The sequence below is a fragment of the Microcaecilia unicolor genome, chromosome 1 (genome assembly GCF_901765095.1).
Source record: "Microcaecilia unicolor chromosome 1, aMicUni1.1, whole genome shotgun sequence".
Classification (NCBI taxonomy): domain Eukaryota; kingdom Metazoa; phylum Chordata; class Amphibia; order Gymnophiona; family Siphonopidae; genus Microcaecilia; species Microcaecilia unicolor.
The window spans coordinates 543,780,973-543,800,106 of record NC_044031.1 but is presented as its reverse complement, the minus strand read 5'-3'; the positions used below and the strand labels follow the sequence as shown (position 1 = coordinate 543,800,106).

Below are 19,134 nucleotides of genomic sequence, written 5' to 3'. Positions count from 1 at the left end.
GCTGTACAAATATATTGATATATATCTTTATCTGATCCAACACAATCAATAATCCTGATAATTTAAACTGATACCATTACACCCCCACTAGGTGGTCTATTGGAGTTCTAGGGCCTGGTATAATATTTACAGTGCTGCCTGGTTATTGATAAGTTTGTTCCTCTTTGAGTCCTGGGAGTTAGTGCTGTTATTTGTATCCAAGTGTAATTCTGCACAAATTAATGCATAGTGTTTTGTGGTGGAGGGATTGTGTGTTGGTCTTACTGAGATTAAATCAAACATTAATATAATTTTAGTTTGCTACAGTATCAGAAGGAGTTTTAGAGCATGTTGCAAGATCTGATATGTGTTCAGGTGGTTGTCTTATGGCAGACGTTTGTCTGATCATGTTTAAATTATGACACACTGCCTCTTGAGGGGTCTTTAAATATAGTTGAATTGTTTCCATAGATGTGTGTATGTGGTTTAGTGTTGGTAAGTGCTTGAAATAACTGAGTTTAAAATATGTAACATGCTAAAATACAGAAATCCATTTTTAGTTTTATGTGAAGGCATTACATGTCAATAAAAGTAGCCAGTAGCCCTTCCTCAGGCCTCAGTCCCTTCAATGTTGTGCCAAATGTATACCCCAAATGCACCATGAGAAAAATCTCACTCATTGGCCTTCAATCTCACTCTTTAAGATGGGTCACCCTTGGCATCTCTGCACTTTGGTCCAGTATCTTTCCTTCCCTCCCTCCCTTCTCCTGCTCCAGCAGCTTCCTTCCCCCATCCTCCCATCTCCATGTCCCCATATCTTCTGACTTTTCCAGCATTACCTCCCAGTGTTGCCATCTACCCCCTTTCCCAGCATTACTTCGTTGTGTCACCCTGTGTCCTCATCGTCCCCCTTTTCCAGCATCACCCATGTTCCCATCTCTCCCCTTTTCCAGCATTACCTCCGTTAGCCCCACTGCTTCCAGCAAAATTAAAAAATAAATAAACCCCCTGGGTTCCCATCTCCCCCCCTTTTCCAGTATTATCCCCCTGTTCCCATTACCTCCCTTTTCAAGCATTACCCATCAGCTTCGCTGCTTACAGCAAATAAGTAAGCATGCAAGCAAGCAGTATTGGGGTGGAGCTGCTGTCTAGGCTGCACAGCTGATGGCTTTACCAGTCCTGCCTCTTCTGATATGAACTCCCTATTTTTATGGTGCAGAACCAGCAGAAGCTTGACCTAGACAGCAACTCTGCGCTTTTATGCCGCATTTGTTTCAGCAGGAAGCAGCCTGGCTGGCAGGGGTTAAGGAAGCTATACCGCTGGCTCAGGGGGTGCCCATCCATAAAAGTTTGCCTAGGGCCCCACAGGTGGTTAAAGCGGGCCTGCACATATATGTTTACATACACACAGACAGACAGATGGACTACCAAGACCAAGAATGCTGATTTCGATACAGGGGCGTAGCCAGACAGCAGATTTTGGGTGGGCCTAGGTAAGAAATGGGTGGGCACCAAATGTTCTCTCCCCCATCCCCACATCAAAAAAATATCTCAACTGGTGGGAAAATGCTTCTCTCCAGTCTCCACCTTGGTAGTCTGCAGCAGGCATGTGCTGAAAACTGAGCATGCAAAGGTGCCAGTATTGTGGAGAGCAGCATTTTCATTACCATGTGCTACTGTTGGATGGGCCTGAGCCCTAAGTGGGTGGGCCCCGGCCCACCCAGGCCCACCTGTGGCTACGCCACTGTTTCGATATGAATCGCCCATTGTTCAGGAACAGCTCAATAATCAAGAACATGCAAGAACTGCAATGTTAAAAGGCAGATTAACCAGCACAGCTCAACTGAATGTACTGTCTCTGACTGTGAACAGGTTCAAGCAGTAGTGGAAATGCATGAAGTGAGGACCAAGTTGCTGCTTTGCATATAGAATCTAGTGAAGCAGACTTAAGCAATGCCACAGTCACTGCAGTGGCTCTAATTTGATGAGGTTTCACTTTACTGGGTAGAGGAGTACCAGTTTGTTCCTAGCAGAATTTGATGCAAGATGTTAACTGGTTTGCCAAAGTTCACTTGACTACTGATTACACAGACAGACAGACAGACCTACCAAGTTTCCCGCTTTTGCGGGTCATCTCCCACCAAGAAGCCAGGATCTCCCGTGGAGTGGCCTCCCCGTCCAGCAGCAGCAGGCAATGCTTTCATAAAGCATCATCTCATGCTGCTGCTGATCCCACGATCCCAGAGCAAATGAAACGGGCGCTAGCAAGGTTTTCGTCGCCAATACCCCCCCCCCTCCCTCCCTGGCCAACCCCTTCGTTGTTCTGCCATTGCTCCGCCCCCACCGTCATGACGTTTGACGCGAGGGCGGGGCCCTGAGCGATTCCCCCCCCCACCTCCCTGCCTCCCTCCCTGCCAACCCCTTCGTTGTTCTGCCATTGCTCCGCCCTCGAGGGCGGGGCCCGGAGGGATTTTGGTGGCTTCACCACCACGAACCTTCGAACCTTTTTGAAGGAAGTCAGGGCTTGGCTTCACTGACGCCAGTGTCCTCAGAACGTTGAGGGTGAGTTTTATTATAGTAGATTTCCTGCTGCCGCTGGACAGGGAGACCACTCCTTTTGTTGCTGGCCGTGAATCAGTTTTGCTGGAACGGAGCAATGGGCAGAGTTGTGGGTGGAGCAATGGGCGGGACATGGTGGAGCTGGGGCAGGCCCTAAATCTCCCACTGAGTAGGTCGGCCCCCTTAGCAGCTCTGCACAGAGGATCACTATATAGAAAAAAGATGGAATCAAATTAAAATAAAACTTAAATGGCCTCATAACTGGAGTGCGTTTTGATAGCAGATAACGCCACAATTAACGCGCTAATTATGAATCACAATTAAAAATGTAATCGCTGTTAATAATTTGCCTTTGCCCTTGCCTAACTCCTTCCCAGCCTGGCAGCTCTCTCTTCCCTTCTTCCCTTCCCATCCAGTTTTACATTTTTCCATGTTCAATAAAATCTTTGGCCCTGCAGCCACAGTAGCGATACTGAAAAGCAGCCTGTGGTCTGCACCCTGCGCTGAGCCTTCCCTCTAATGCATCCTGCCCCCTTCTGACACAGCTTCCTGTTTGGAATGTGTCAGAGTGGGAAGGGCCCAGTGAAGATCGCAGGCAGCCTTTCAAATTAAAAAAAAAAGGTAAAACCGGGTGGGAAGGGGATAGAAGAGAGAGCTGTGGGCGGTTGGGGAGAGCTGTCGGCAGTCATGGAGAGAGAGCTGCCAGCAGTTGGGGGAGAGAGAGCCGCTGGTGGTCAGGGGGTAGAGAGCCAGCAGTCGGGGGGGGGGAGATCAAGGAGAGAGAGCCATGGTGGTCTAGGGGAGAGAGCTGCCAGCAGTCAGGAGGAGAGAGCAGCTGGCGGTCGGGGAGAGAGCCAAAGAGGGGATGAGAGAGCCGCCAGCAGTAATGGAGAGAGCCGTCAGGGGAGAGAGCCGCCAGCAGTCGGAGGAAAGAGCTGCCAGAGATCTAGAAGAGAGCCGCCAGAGGTTGGGGGAGAGAGCCATCAGGGAGAGAAGAGAGCTGCCAGCAGTGGAGGTGAGAGAGCCACTGGCAGTCGGAGGGAGAGAGCCACTGGAGGTTGGAGAGAGAGCCATAGAGAGGAGGAGAGAGCCACCAGCAGTTGTGGGGAGAGAGCCGCCGGCAGTTGGGGAGAGAGAGCAACTGGCAGTCAGGGAGAGAGCCACTGGCAGTTGAGGGAGAGAGCTGTCGGAGGTCGGGAAGAAACCCATAGAGGGGAGGAGAGAGCCTTTGGGGGGGACAGAGCAGTTGGTGGTTGGGGAAGAGAGCCGCCGCCAGTCAGGGAAGGAAGTTCTGGAGGTTGGGGAGAGAGCCGGCAGCAGATGGGGGAGAGAGCCACCAGTTGGAGAGAGAGCCATAGAGGGGAGGAGAGAGACACCGGTGGGTTGAGGGGAGAGAGCCGATGGTGGTCAGGGGAGAGCGGTTAGGAAGAGAGTCACCAGAGCCGGAGAGAGCCACCGGCAGTCAGGGGAGAGCCACTGGTGGTCGGGGAGAAAGCCACTGATGGTTAGGGGAGAAAGCCACCAGTGGTCGGGGGAGAGAGCCACCAGTGGTCACAGGAGAGAGAGAGCTGCCAGCGGGTGGGAGAGAGAGCCACCAGAGGCCAGGAAGAAAGCCACAGACGGGATGAGAGATCCGCCGGCAGTCAGGAAGAGAGTCATTGGGGGAGGAGAAAGCCACCAGTGGTCGGTGAAGAGAGCCACCGGTGGGTGGGGGGGAGAGCAGCTGGCAGTCGTGGGAGAGAGCCACAGTGGTTGGGGGAAAGAGCTGCTGGCGCTCAGGGAGGAGAGAGCCACCGGCAGTTGGGGGAGAGAATTGCTGGCAGTTGAGGGAGAGCCACCAGTGGTTGTGGAGAGAGATGCCATACCATGTGTGAGCAGCAGTGGGGGGAATTAAAAGATCCTAAGGTGGCCAGGGGGAATTGAGAGACAGAACCTCTGGTGGTTGTGGGGGAGGGAGAGAGGAAGGGATAATCTCAGGTGGCAATGAGGGGAAGAGAGAGAGAGGAAGAAGAACCTCGGATGGCTGGGGGGGGGGGGGAGAGAGAACCTGGGGTGGCTTGGAGGGGAGGAGTATTATGGGCAGGGCTAAAAGAGGAGGGAGAGGTGCTGGACTGTGCACGGAGGGAGGCAGAAATAGGGAGAGAAGCCAAATTGAGGGAAAGAAAGATGGAGGGAGAAAAGAAAGGGAGAGATGATGGGCTCAGAAAGAGGGAGTCAGAGATAATGGACCTGGAATGGAGAGAGTGGAAGGAAGGAAGAAAAAGTGAGAGGTGTTAGACGGGGGGAGGGGGTTTGAGAAAGGGAAGAGAGAGAGATAATGGATTTGAGGGTAGATTAGAGGAGAGGGAGGGCTAGAGAGCTGGATCTGGATGTGGGATTAAGGAAGATGTTGGGCATTTAATCAGTGGCATAGCCATTGGGAGGGAAGGGGAGGGGCCTTGGAGACCTGGGCCCTCTCCTTTGGACTCAAGTCCTGGCCCCGGACCTCTCCCCTCCCCCTCCAAAGCTGCAGTATCTGTTCAACAGCTGGTGGGTTAGCTCAAGCCCTGCAAGCTGAAGAAATCTACTGCCTGAGTCACCCCCTTCATCCTCGTACTGCCTCAGGAGTGAGGAAGTCAACAGAGTGCTTCCAGCCACCAATGCTTTCACTCCCCAAGCATGCTCAGTTTATGCAAGTTCACCCGCTGACTTCCTCACTCCTGAGGCGGCACAAGGAGGAAGGGAGCTGCTTTGGTATTGGATTTCTTTGACTGCCATGGCTTCGGCATCCCCATCAGCAAAAGTATGATATCTAATGGGGGGGGGGAGGAAATTTGTGCCCCCCAGTCCATCCCTGTGCCCCCCCCCCCCCATCAACTGCTGTCTATGCCCTGCAATTAATTATGAAATTAAAATTTTAATCATACGATTAATTGCTATTAGACATTTTAAGCAAAATGCAGCCCTACAAAAATCCCTAGTGTCTAGCGGCAGCCTCCACCCCAGATCTCTCTCTAGGCCTCCCAGTAACCCCCCCTCCCCAGCATACCTTGAAGAGGCAGGAGTAACACCCATAGATAAGAACCAACCTATAGCTACACAGTGCTAGCTAGGTTTCACATTAGGAGTCACCATCCAGGAGAAGGATCTAGGAGTCATTGTGAGCAATATGTTGAAATCCTCTGTTTAATGTGTGATGATGGCCAAAAAAGCAAATATAATATTAAGAAATTATTTGGAAAGGAATGGAGAATTAAATAAGGAATATAATAATGGTTCTATCAATTTGTGGTGTGACCACTTCTTAAGCATTGTTCTATTCTATTCTGGGTGCTTTATTCACTGCCCAATTTCTAATTAGATTCTGACTGGTTTACAGTCAAGAATTCAGCACACTATGCCAAGAATTACATCATTTAACAAAATGAATATTATATTTCATAATATTTAGAAAAAAAAGAAAGGCCTTTACATTTTTACTAAACAGAACAGGACAAGATACATTTCTCAAATATTGAGGGCGGCCATTCTAGACGTTGGCAGCTTGAAATGCAAATGAGCTATCCAACATTCACTTAAGGTGAATCTGGCCGATATTCAAAACCACTTAACCGGCCAGGAATGGCACGTGGCTGGTTAAATGGTACTTAACTGGTTATCCGCTGATATTGAGCCAGTTGTCTCCTGCTAAATATTCCCAGTTAGTGTTTGGCGGATAGACAGTTATATTGTGTGATATAACCGGCTGTCCACCAATTTTCAGCTCATATTGTACTGTCTTTTGGGGCAAATTTGGCTGCATCAATAGCAGGTCTATCTTTGGCCGCTATGAACTTATCGACTTATGTTCAAATAAACTGTATATTCAATGTTGGTCACCGGAAACAGTCCGGCATTGAATATCCAGCATCACCGCCAACTGCGGGAGTTAGCTGGGCTCCTAACTTTGGGAGTGCTACTCATTTCCCTAGATTTAGGAGTAGCTGCATCAAGCTTCCAAGAGGGCTGAATGACCTCTATGGAGGTCACGCAGTCCTCCTGGACATCAAAACTTCAATGAGCATGGAGAGACCAAAGTATTTGCAACAGTCTCACTAAGGGTCCCTTTTACTAAAGCTTGGCACATACTAATGGAATTAGTACATGCTAAATGCCAAAAAGCCCATAGGTATAAAATGAGCTCCTTAGCATTTAGCACACTCCAATTCCATTAGCGTACACACTATGCTTTAGTAAAAGGGCTCCTATGGATTATTATGAAACTTGGTTATAAGATTTCTAAGGGGGTCTTTGTGTGGGCTTAAGAACTGGTATTGTAGGTTGCAAATCTGAAGATGGCAAGGCCTGAAATGGCCCTACTTGCAGAGGTGAAGGATATCTCTGTATAGCCACCCAGCTCATACCACCATACAAATGTTAAATGTTCACTCTGGGTGCCTCTCCAAGGGGATCAATTATTCTATAAAGCCTTCCTCGTGACTCAGTGTCCTCTGTTAAAATCAGCACATAGAACAATCAATGTGTGGCTCCCCGGTTTAATAAAAAAGCAGTCTGATCCAATTTCAAGAGAGAAGAATAATCAATTTACCATATGTCTTTGCTTATAGGTTCCCAAATTTTTGACCTTTTTTAAGGTCAAAAGTCGAGGAAGGGTGACCTACAGGTGAGTCTATCAGCTTCCCTACCCACCCACACTGGTTCCAATATCTCCCCTTCCCCTCCCAAGCATCTTCTCCGGTCCTGCTGGCAGCAGCCGAAAGCACAGTGCCCCTGCCCCCCCCCCCCCCCATACTGCTGCTTTCCTTCATATATGGTCCTAGTGCTCCAAAGCAGTTTCAGCGCTGGCATGGGGCCTCCCTGTACAGGCCTGTGCTAAGGTGCACTGCTGGGTCATGCCCTCTAATGAATAAGAATTGCAGCACTGGAAATCCAGTTGTTAAAATCCAAAAATCAAGCAGAAAAAGAATGAAAATGTGTGGGGTTTTTTGTTTGCCAATAATAGTGTACACTCTTTTGAAAGAGTGTGCCCTATTTGGAAAAAGGGTGCCTTCTTTTCAATAGTGCACCATTGCATATCTAAACTATCATGAATGTATAGCACACAAATGATATTGGACAAAGACTGCACCCTTTTTCCAAATATCGCAAAATTTCAAGAGTTAGCACTATATAACCTTGATCCTGTGAAAAAAATGGCCAAACAAAAACAATGAAAATGAACATTTCCAGAAATGACATAGGAAACAACATGGTACAGGTAGATTTCTGAAAGGAAGAACCATAGGAAAATGAGGAACAGTAATCCCTTCAACTGTTGTAAGCAAGCCAAAAGAGTAGGGTGAAGGAGTAGGCGCTTCCAAAAGCCTGTTTCAGGATTCTTGAGCTACGGTATAATTCAATATACAAGAGCTCTGTCTGCTCGAGTTGGATGCAAAAAGATTAAAACATTGGTTCAGGAACACAATGTTAAAACCAGCTGTAAAAGAGATTCACAAGCCAAACAACATTTCGTCATAAGAAAGCTTCCTGACATGCCAAAACACAGCTGCTGTGTCGAGTTTTTTTTGGTGCATCTTAAATAAATTTTATATACAAGATCCTTTTCGTCTTTCCTGTGGCTTTAGGAAGTGCCTACCCCTTCACCCTACTCTTGTCAGGTAGATCTCTTACATCATCTTCCATAAAGACCTAAGCAAAGAATTCATTCAGTCTTTCTGCTATGGCCTTGTCCTTACTGAGTGCCAAGTCCATAGTGGAGAGACTGAATGAATTTTTTGCTTTGGTCTTTATGGAAGAAGCTGTAAGAGATCTACCTGTACCAGAAATGGGGGGGGGGGGGGGGAATTTAATGCTGGTTTGCATGTAAAACTGGGGTGCCAAAAGCCATTTGTGTCACCCCATAGCAACACTTATGAAAGGGCCCCCCTTGGAGGCCAGGCTCAGGGAAATGTTGCCCCCCCCCCTTCTCTGTGGCCCTGATTCATTGCATAGATAGTATTCCACAGAGATGGACTACAAATACTACACTGCTTTGGGATGTAAATTTAAAACCAGGATTGGCCAAGTTACCCCTGGATGGGTAGCTTAGCAGCTCTGAGCATGGCACTTGGATAATTCAGAAAATGTGAACCATCAATATAAGCAGCATTCCAGTAAAGTTGTTTGAAACAATGCTTCTCATTATTAAAACCTGATTTAATAATTTGGATAGCGCTCCTAGAAAAGGAAGCACTATAAATAGTATTTCTTCCAGATTTTATTGTTTCAACTTTTTTTATTGATGGAACAATCTGGCATATACAACCGAGTAACTTCAAAATCAATTATAAAATACAAGTGCTATGCATCTATACAAGGTGAATAATGTTTACCATCAAGATTTTGTTTCGTTTTCTCCCCCCCATCTCCCCCCTCCCTTTCCCCTCCCTCATGTCCAAAATGCGATTTAGACTAGGCAATGCTTATTTTTATTAAAAAAAAAAAAAAGTCATCATGGTGTGTTTTCAATAATTCTCAGTTCTCCTGACTCTTATTTTGGTCATATCCTTTAGTTCGTCTCTGCATAGAACCATTGTTTTCAGGTAGGCATCCATTATCCCGGGAGGGAGCCCTTGTTCTTGTGGTCCCCTCACGGCTGAGCCATCAGTACTGTCGAGCATTGCCTAAATGTCCACCAGATCTTAATTATCAATAATACAGTACATTTGGAAACATGTATATTAATTATTCCCTTTTTATAATGATACAAGATCTCGCCAATCCCTCCTCCCTCCCCCTTGCCAACCTTTGTTCGGGAGGAGATTTACTCTCTATGTAACTAACCGTAACTGTGTCACAACATGTTGAGCAATAGACTTCTGCCCCTTGGGCTAAGCCCTTGTAAATAAAGTCCCCATATTTGCATGAAACATTTTTTCCGTTTTGGATTACCTTTTGCCTCTCTGGCTTCCCATGTGGCCATCTCGCGTATTTGGTTCCGCCAGTGCCAATAGGCAGGTGGATCGGGAGATACCCATTTTTGCAATATAGTCTTACGTGCTATCAGGCAGACCTTACGGCACCAAAGCCTAGGCCCTTTCGCCAATGCCGCAAACGCTGGTTGCGTGTCCAGCACGTAATGTTCCCATGCCCCCCTTACCGGTGTCTGTGTCGTGGTAGTTAGAAAACATTGAATTCGTCTCCAAAACATACGGACTCCAGGGCAATCCCAAAAGGCATGAAATAACGTGGGGGCTTCTTGGTCACATTTGACACATTCCTCCCGGTGGTTATGTGTCCCCATTGCTTTCCTGACATATATGCCCTCATTACCACTCTATATCCACTGTCCCTAAGCCTTTAAAGCTAACTAAATGAACTACAACTAACTGCTATTTTACCACTTTCAACCAGTAGTAGTCGTGGCCGAGTGGTTAAGGCGATGGACTAGAAATCCATTGGGGTCTCCCCGCGCAGGTTCGAATCCTGCCGACTACGAGTACAATTTTTTAGAAATTATTTACAGTTCTTTAATAGATTATCTGCAATAATATGAACTCAAATAATGAAAAAAAAAATGAGAACCATCTATTGATATCAATGTTTGCTTTATAAAACGCAAGGGATTAGTGGAACTACTTCCCGGAAGTGTTCTGCTGTGCCAATGTTTTTCACGTTTCATTCTGCATTTATTGTACTAGTAAAAACATCAGTGTTTGTGGGGGGGGGGGGGAGTTATTATTATTATTAATATTTGTACGTATATTTAGACACGTACGCTGAAAGCTCGTGCGAATCTGTAGGACTCCGTAACGACGTAGGCCTGATAATTGTCTTCTTAAAGTCCTGCCTCATCACCGCGAACAAGACAGATCTGCAGGTTCTCAGACGGACGAGTCAACTTCCTTCTGATTCATTCAACGGAGCAGTGCACGCGCCAGGCTAGCCGCCGGTACCCCGGCAACGGCTCCAGCACTGTCGCCAGGAAAGCATGTGCGCGTGCGCGTGCGCAGTCGCTGATCCCGTTCTCCAGTATGGCGGACGATCTAGATGAACTGCTTGATGAAGTAGAGTCCAAGTTCTGCAGAACCGATGTGCTGCGGGGCGAGGCATCGGGCGGCGGCGCCGGGACTGGAAGTTATGGGACGGCGGCTGCGGAGAGGAACAGGTTAATATACTACCGGTCCTTTGCTGCTGATGTGTTGTCGTCATCGAAGCGGTCTCTGGACACCGGGCATGCACTCCCCAAAACCAAGCAGTGGTGGAGGGTCTGGGTCCAGTACTCCAGGATACTGTAGTAGCGCTAGTTAAAAAATTAAACAGGCATAATGTTCCCGGCCACACACTGATAATGATAATCCACTAACCCCCTCATAAGCACTAGTGCTGTTACACAGAAACTCGTCTAAATGATGCTGCTATAAACTAATTTGTAAACTAATCCGTCTATCGTTCTGGTCTGGCTCTTGATTCAGAGCTATATTCTGCTAGGGCCACAGTTTGATTCATATGGAAGGGCAGCGCAAGCTCCGTTCTTTTTTTATTTTTAATACCCCACGCTTTCCCACTCATAGCAGGCTAAATGTGGCTAGGGGCAATGGAGGGTTAAGTGACTTGCCCAGAGTCACAAAAAGCTGCCTGTGCCTGCAGTGGGAACCCAGTTCTCTAGGGCCAAAGTCCACCACTCTAACCACTAGGCCACTCCTCCTTTTCTTTTGGCTGCTGGCGATTGTATGTTATTTACTACTGTACTTAAGGTTAGCAAGCATTTTGTAGTTCTATGAACTATTTTTCAAGTAAATTTGATGGCATATTAAAAAAACAGTACTAAGGTTTCTGTAACGCCGGGCGCAAGAAATATTCATCTTAGTCATAGTTTCATGTTTTATATCCCAAGGTAAGAATGATGTAGCAATATACGTGATTTCTGACAGCATATAGTACATAAGTATTACCATACTGGGACAGACCAAAGGTCCATCAAGCCCAGCATCCTGTTTCCAACAGTAGCCAATCTAGGTCACATTTACCAAAAACATTTATGCTGCTTATCCCAGAAATAAGCAGTGGAGTTTCCCCAAGACCATTTTAATAATGGTCTATGGACTTTTCCTTTAGGAAGCCGTCCAAACCTTTTTGAACCCCGCAAAGCTAACTGCCTTTACCACATTCTCTGGCAATGAATTCCAGAGTTTAATTAAAGGCTGAGTGAAGAAAAATGTTCTCTGATTCATTTCAAATTTACTACTTTGTATCTTCATCGAATGCCCCCTAGTCCTAGTATTTTTGGAAAGAGTAAACAGACGCTTCACGTCTATCCTTTCCACTCCACTCGTTATTTTATAGACATCTATCATATCTTCCCTCAGCGGCCTTTTCTCCAGCTGAACAAGCCTAGCCGCTTTAGCCTTGTGGATGCAGAGCTATTGTGCATCTTTACCTATGTATTCTTGTTATAAAAATGGTGTCCTTTTTCTCTACAATTAATAGGGGACTGTTATTGTAATAAACTAAGATGAGTTCTTAATGGTTTGTTAGGCATGGAAAAAGTATGAGATGGAGGAAACTAAGTGCAGAACTTAAATGCTTCTCTACCTGGGATTCATGAAATATAAAGGAAGTTGACATAAATATGTGGATGGGGAGAAATCCTGTAAATAGTCATGCATGTTGTTGACAGCTTAGTCGGATCCTTATTGGTGGGGACAGAAAAAAAACTGAGCCACATCCATCTATCATGTGGATGGGCCAGTGATTTCTCTGTTATTTACTAGGTTGGTAATAATAATACTGCTAATTTAGAGTTATCTAATATGTACATCATACTTATGTGGAATCGGAATTGGAAAAGATTCAAAGAAGAACGACCAAAATAAAGGGGATGGAACTTCTCCCATATGAGGAGAGGTTGAAGAGGTTAGGTCCCCTCAGTTTGGAGGGAAGACAGCTGAGGTGGGATATGATTGAGGTCTACAAAATCCTGAGTGAGTAGAACAGGTAAAAGTGAGTCGATTTTTCACTCTTTCAAAAGTACAAAGACCAGGGGACACTCAATGAAATTACATGTAAATACTTTTAATACAAATAGGAGAAATATTTTTTTCACTCAAAGAAGAGTTAAGCTCTGGAACGTGTTGTCGCAGGATGTGGTGGCAGCTGTTGGTGTATAGGGGTTTGGATGAGTTCCTGGGCTCCATGGTCTGTTGGGGTGCATATGGGGGGAAACCACTGCTTGCCTTGGGATTGGTGGCATGAAATGTTGCTGCTGGTTTGGTTTCTGCCTGGTACTTGTGACCTGGATTGGAAACTATTAGAGACAGATAGTGGGCTAGTTGGACCATTGGTCTGACCCAGTATGGCTATTCTTGCGTGTACGAGCACCAAAAAAGTTTTATTAGGACCCTACACGGTCTGTGTTTCAGCCGAAAAGGCCTTCTTCAGGGGTCTTCAAATTGACGCATACAGATGTTCCTCCAAAATTCTCATGGAATGAAAAGATATGAACGTGCTATCCGAACGTAGCATAGACACTAAAGCCTGTGAAAAGGCTTTAGTGTCTATGCTCCGTTCGGATAGCACCAACGTTCATATCTTTTCATTCCTTCTCTGACTTGGATTCGGCAGTCCTTCAGAGGTTGGTGGATGCCACATGCCAGGGGGGATAGCCTTTTTTGGAGAGAAGATGGAGGAGGTCGCTGACCTCATCAAGAAACATACTGATACCATCGACACTGTCTCCTACCTGATGCCTTCTGCAACTGCCTTCTCCTCTAGGAGACTTTTGGGCAAGTCGAAGAGAGGTCCCTTCTACTTAGAGACGTAGGTACTTTCCTTCTTCTTGCCAGCCTCAGCATGCTCAGCCCCAAAGTCTATCAAATGTCTAGCAGTAGTTGCAGTGTCGCTTTGCAGACTGGGAGTCCGTGTGTTCCCCTATTTGGACGATTGGCTGGTGAAGAGCGCGTTGAGGGACAGTGCTCAGGAATCCATACACAGAACTATTCAGGTGTTGGCGCTCCTAGGGTTTGTTTTAAACTACTCCAAGTCCCATCTACTCCCTGTCCAACAAATGGAGTTCATTGGAGCCCTGCTAGATACATAGCGGGTGCGAGCTTTTTTCCCCTGTGTCGAGAGCGAACACTCTTGTTATTCTTGCCGCTCATGTTCGGGCCCATCGGCAGGTCACAGTTCAGCAGATGTTGAGGTGGTTAGACCACATGGCCTCCACTGTCCATGTGATACCCATGGCACGTCTTCATATGAGAACTGCCCAGTGGACAGCTTCTTAGTGGTGTCAGGCCACGGGGAACCTAGCAGATGTCATCAAAATGTCACCACATCTTCCCTTGTATTCAATGAAAACAAGACTGCTGAAGTTCAAACTTCACAACAATATTCTACAAAGAATTTTCCCAGCTCTCTGGGTGTAGGGTAAAATGGGATAAATCTTTATTTCCATTAATATATAAATCTTTAGGGAAGATATAGAGGACTTTGGGTTTAAGTGGGCTCCAGGTGGTTTTATAGACTTCAGTATTGTGTTCCATGAGGACCTAGAATGGATGATGCAAATAAACATGGAAACTATTCTTGCCCTTTTACAATAGATGCTACAAAGGCAGTCCCCCTCTTTAATTATGGTGGGATAGAGTGGAGTCAGGGAAGATGGTTATTGTCCTACAGATTAATTATGGTAAACATGTTGCCTTCTCTCTGCTCTAAAATCATTTTACAAGAGGGTAACAAAAGTACCCTTGGTGTAATGAGATGCCTAGGATTGCTGTTTAAAAATTAAAGGTATTGGAGGACAGGGGAGGAGCTGGAATTCCCAGATATCTATAGTTATCAAAATACTAAAAAAAAAAATACTGGCTAGCAGAACAAACTTTGCTCTCACATCAGTTATAAACTCTGCTGTCTGCTGTATTTACTTATTAATCTTCTATATTTCTTTCTTTTGGGAGGAAAGACTTCAGTTCAGTGCTACCGTCTCATGTATGAATACCATAGCTACAGTATTACACATCGCTAGTCATAAAACCTCCCTTCCTTTAATGTTCATAAATTTTTTGATCCCTTTTTTTCTTTTTTAAATTGTGTATAAAAACTTCCTCAACAATTTAACACAATAGAAGTATCACTTAGCTTTGATAAGAGAAGCTTTAAACTCCCTGGCTTTAGCTCTACAGAGTTTCTCCGTTTCACTTTCAACCGCTTCCTCAGGAGCTACCGGTTTTCAAGGCATTCCACTTCTGGGTTCTTCAAATAATACTTTATATCCGATGTTCTTCGCTGTTATACAGTGGCTATGGTAGTCATACATGAAACGGTAGCGCTGACGTAACTGAAGTCTTTTCTCCCAAAAGAAAGAAATATAGAAGATTGATAAATAAATACAATCGGCATACATACAGCAGACAGTTTTATATTTACAAAAAGCTTTCATCCTTTCATTCTTTGGATTACTGAAAAAGAAATTCTTTAATATTACCCACCTGATTAATGATAGACAAGCAACAGTTGTCACCATTCCACCAACTACTGTAGCAGGGTTTCCTCTCTCTGTATCTCGTCTATATCAACATTTCAGGCAACTCATAGGGCCTCGTTAAATATGGAGAAATGTCTTCTAGATGCTTGCAGGGGAAGCTTTAGTGTACCCATGTGGATGAATCTACTTATTAAAATTAACAGGTAAGACTCTAGCAGGCCATGACAAAATAAGTGCACGTGGGAATTAGGGCAGGTATTGGGAAACAAGAGATTAACTTCCTCTTCTTTAATTAATTTAATTCAAATCTTTTATAGTTCACTCCATCAACCAGTTCAGAGCAAATTATAGAAAGAAAAAATATATATTCAATATGCAGCCAAAACAGCAAAAAGCCAGCAAATCAAAATAGTCTAGTTACAACAGCTGTTATAAATCATAAAAAAATAATTAAGTAGGCTTGACCAAGTATTTGTTGAACAACCAAGTCTTTAAACCACGTCAGTCATGTAGTTCTTGGTGTTGCGAAGGGAAAGTGGGAGCAAATTCCAAAGCTTTGGATCTTTACCTACTAATGTTTGCTGTTCTGTAACTTTCAAGTTACAAAAGGCCCTATTTACTAAGCCGTGTTATAGGCGCGTTAGTGTCTTTAACACACATTAACCATGTACATACCTACAGTATCACTATAGGTGTCTACACAGTGCGCGTGCTAATTGTAGGCACGTTAAAAATGCTAACGCACCTTTGTAAACAGGGCCCAAAGAGTCTTAGATTGATTAATTTTGTTTCCATCTTTGATCGCAAACTTCACGCAGGGCTATAAAGTTTAATAAAGTCAGTCAGATAGGAAGGGCTAAAAACATACAGAATTTTAAAAACAGAAAGCAAGTCTTTAAACTGAACTCTGGCTCTAACTGGGAGCCAGTGTAACAGTATCAAGTAACAGGTTACATGATCAAATCTCCTACCACTTACTACCAATTTTGCTGCAGCATTCTGTACTGCTTGCAGCCTACAAATCTGCTTTTGTAAAAGACCCATAAAAACCACAATACAGTAATCCAGGGAGCTAAAGATTGAACAATCTATTTAAATTGGTATGCTTCAAAGTACTGCTTTAGTCTCAACAATTTCAGCTTCCTTGCAACAGAAAAATGGCTTACTGCAATCACAAGAAAATAAATGGCTTACAACTGCATCACAGCATGCTGCTAGGACAGCTTCTAAAAACTGGATTTACAAGAAGTTTGTTTTAAGCAGTGTTGTTCAAAGTACTATGTCAGAGTTGCACGGAGACAGAAATCTAACCCATCCCTGCCCGTCCCCGCTGCAAGTAATCTCTTGCTCCTGGCTCACCCAGCCCCTGCCACACCCCAGTCACTTTGCTCCCCCTCCCCCCAAGAAAGAGATACTTATGAAAACCACTTGTCCCTGAAACATGCTGTAATGGAAGATGTAAAGGATTGCTTTTCAACCCTGCTTTGTCCTATAATACACCCTGAGATCTTCTGTCTTTGACCGAAAGTAACTTTCCTTGTAAATACAAAAACAAGTTGGAATATGGAAGATAAGGCATGTCTCTGATCAATTCAGTTTGTGCAGGAGGGAAACAGGATATGCTCGGAGTTCAGGAGATGAGCCACCTGGCCAGTGGTTTGTTTACTTGAGCCGGAAGCATGTGACTGCATCCTCATGTACATTCTTGTAATTTTCCTTAGCTCTGAAGCCTTATAAAAAGGGGGGCTTGTTGCAGCAGAGTTTTGAGGCTCATCTGTGGGTAGACGTATCGCGCAGAGGACTTGTTCCTGGTCATAAGGAGACTTCGGGCTTTCGCTGCAACGGGCCTCCCAGCTGATGAGATAAGGGCCTGAAATTCCTGACCAGTGATATTGTATGTATAATATGTATATATCTGTCTTATAGCTTTCTTTTAGTTAGATGATTTAATCATTGTATATATATCTTAATCATTGTAGATTTTAGCACCTCTAATAAAGGTCTCATTTACCTAATACGAATCCAAAAGAATCCACAGTAATTATTGAGTAGTCTGTGTCAGTGAGACAGCTGTAAATCCATAGCAGTACACATGCTTAAAACAGAATAATCTATTTGTACAAAAGATGTGGTGAAGATGTGATTCCGTGTGCCCCAATGTTAATTTTACTTTGTCTTTATAACACCAGACTTCCCAAGACAGATTATAACAGTTAAGATGAACCCATCAGTAAATAGGATAACCTCACTGAAATTTGGCCAAATCTTACTGTATTGTATAGAACAGTGTAGAAAAATGAGCACAAAACACAGCCTTTATTAGTTCTGTTTCTACCAACAATAATTTTTGAAGCTGTGTTAGTGGTTCTATTTCATGATATTTATACCTGCATATGGGAAGTTTTCAAATAAATAAAAAAAACCTGTCAAATAAGTAAAAAAAAAAAAAAAAATCTTTTGTCCTCCACCTTTTAAGGCGCTGCCTACCAACTAGAACAGCTTTTGACTTTTTACAGATGGACCACACATAGGCAGTCCCTTATTTATAAAAATCTTTTGCTATTGTTTTCAATAGCATTTGCTATTATTTTGGGTGAACCGGTATGGCGGCAATCTCCGCCTACTGGCTTCAACCCATTGGGCTAGATAGCCTCGTTCCATCTCCTGTTCTCAATCTAACCTCCTTGCCCCATTTTCTTCCCCTCATCCCTGCACCCACACTCTGCATCCACCTCCCCTCCAGCCCTGAGTACCCTGGTGGTCTAGTGGCTTGCTTTGGGGCAGGAAAGATTCTTTCCTGCCCACTGCCGCTGATCCATCTTGCTGCCACCGCTTGTTTAAAATGGCGGCTGACATTACAAGCAGTGGCCTTGAAAGACTTCCGCAGGCAGGGAAAAGCATAAGTCAGTTTAATTGTGTGGTTCTGCGGGACCCGGGTCCATCCCTGCGAGATCCCAGTGGACCCCGGTCCATCCCTGCGGGATCCCTGCAGGATTCCTGCTGTCCCCACTCCCGTGCAGCTCTCTCATTTAGATATAGCAGCCAAAGTAATTTTTAACATTTGAAAATATGTGCTTCATTTTTTATAATATTGAAGTATTATGTTTTGGGTCTGTTAAGTGGTAGCTATAGGGACTCCCTTAGATTTGTATACATTATAATCTGCAAGCCTAGTATTGTATTAATGGTATTTTAGTCCATTATGTTTTAAAATGAAAACATAAATAGTTTTTTAAAAATGAGATGTCTGTTCATATGTCCATAGGTGGAAATTATTTGGCCATTTCATACATTTTGTGTTTTCACAGATCTTCTAATTCAGTTATGAGACGTTCAAAAGAAGATGATGATATAGAAGGTCTAATTGAAGATATCTTCCATAATGTCAGATTTGATGAAGAAATGGTGGTAAGGCCAAGCACATTGTATTTAGTAATGTATTAAGCGAGGGACATTGTCAAGGTGCAATAAAAGGTAAGATTTGTTTTGTGGAGATATTGGCCTTAATCGACTTGGGGGCTGACAGAAACTTTATTAGCCGTGTTTGCTCACTCTAATGGGATACTGCTAAAGTGAAACCTCTTGACAGTTACTATCTTAGCCATCAGTAACAGACCATTAATCAGGGAGATGTGGATTTGAACCTAATAGTGGGTATCCTGATACTCTGAGACCATTTCATTATAGGCCCCATGCTGCATCCTTTTTGGGTTATCTTTGCTTCAGGAGCATAGTTTCCTTAATGACTGGTGTATTAGTGAAGTGGAATGGATAGATGTGAATTAGCTGGTCATTCTTTTGAAGAGTAAAAAGACAAGGGGGAACAGTGAATTTACTAAGTAGTGCATTTTAAAACAAATCAAAATATTTTTCAGCCAGCTCATAATTGAGCTCTGGAATTTATTAAAGGTGTGTTAAAAGCAGTTAGTGTAGCTGAGTTTAACAAAGGTATGGATAAGTTCATGGGAAAAAATATGATTAAGGTAGATTTGGAGACATCTGCTTATTCCTGAGAATAAACAACATAGAATCAAACAACTTTTTGAGATTCTGCCAGATACTTGTGAATTGGATTGGCTACTCTTAGAAATGGGATACTGAGCTTGATAGACCTTTAGTCTGACCCAGTATAGCAATTCTTATGTTCTCCA

The 19,134-nt window shown here is 44.3% G+C and overlaps 1 protein-coding gene and 1 non-coding gene across 3 annotated transcripts in view; both read left to right on the top strand.

Moving 5' to 3' along the window:
* The first annotated feature begins 9,911 nt into the window (after nt 1-9,911).
* Nucleotides 9,912-9,993, top strand: TRNAS-AGA. Its single transcript has one exon. It is a non-coding gene; the product is annotated as a tRNA-Ser (tRNA).
* A 384-nt stretch (nt 9,994-10,377) lies between these two features.
* The window catches only part of C1H8orf37 (chromosome 1 C8orf37 homolog), a 41,198-nt gene continuing 32,441 nt past the window's right edge, over nt 10,378-19,134 (top strand). Inside the window, exons 1-2 of one of the 2 annotated variants that reach the window (XM_030216902.1) lie at nt 10,378-10,663; nt 18,292-18,388. In XM_030216902.1, coding sequence (XP_030072762.1) covers nt 10,530-10,663; nt 18,292-18,388 — 231 coding nt within the window. In that variant the 5' untranslated portion in view covers nt 10,378-10,529. Of the gene's footprint in view, nt 10,664-18,291; nt 18,392-19,134 lie in introns of both variants that reach the window. The other variant, XM_030216893.1, reaches the window with a different exon arrangement.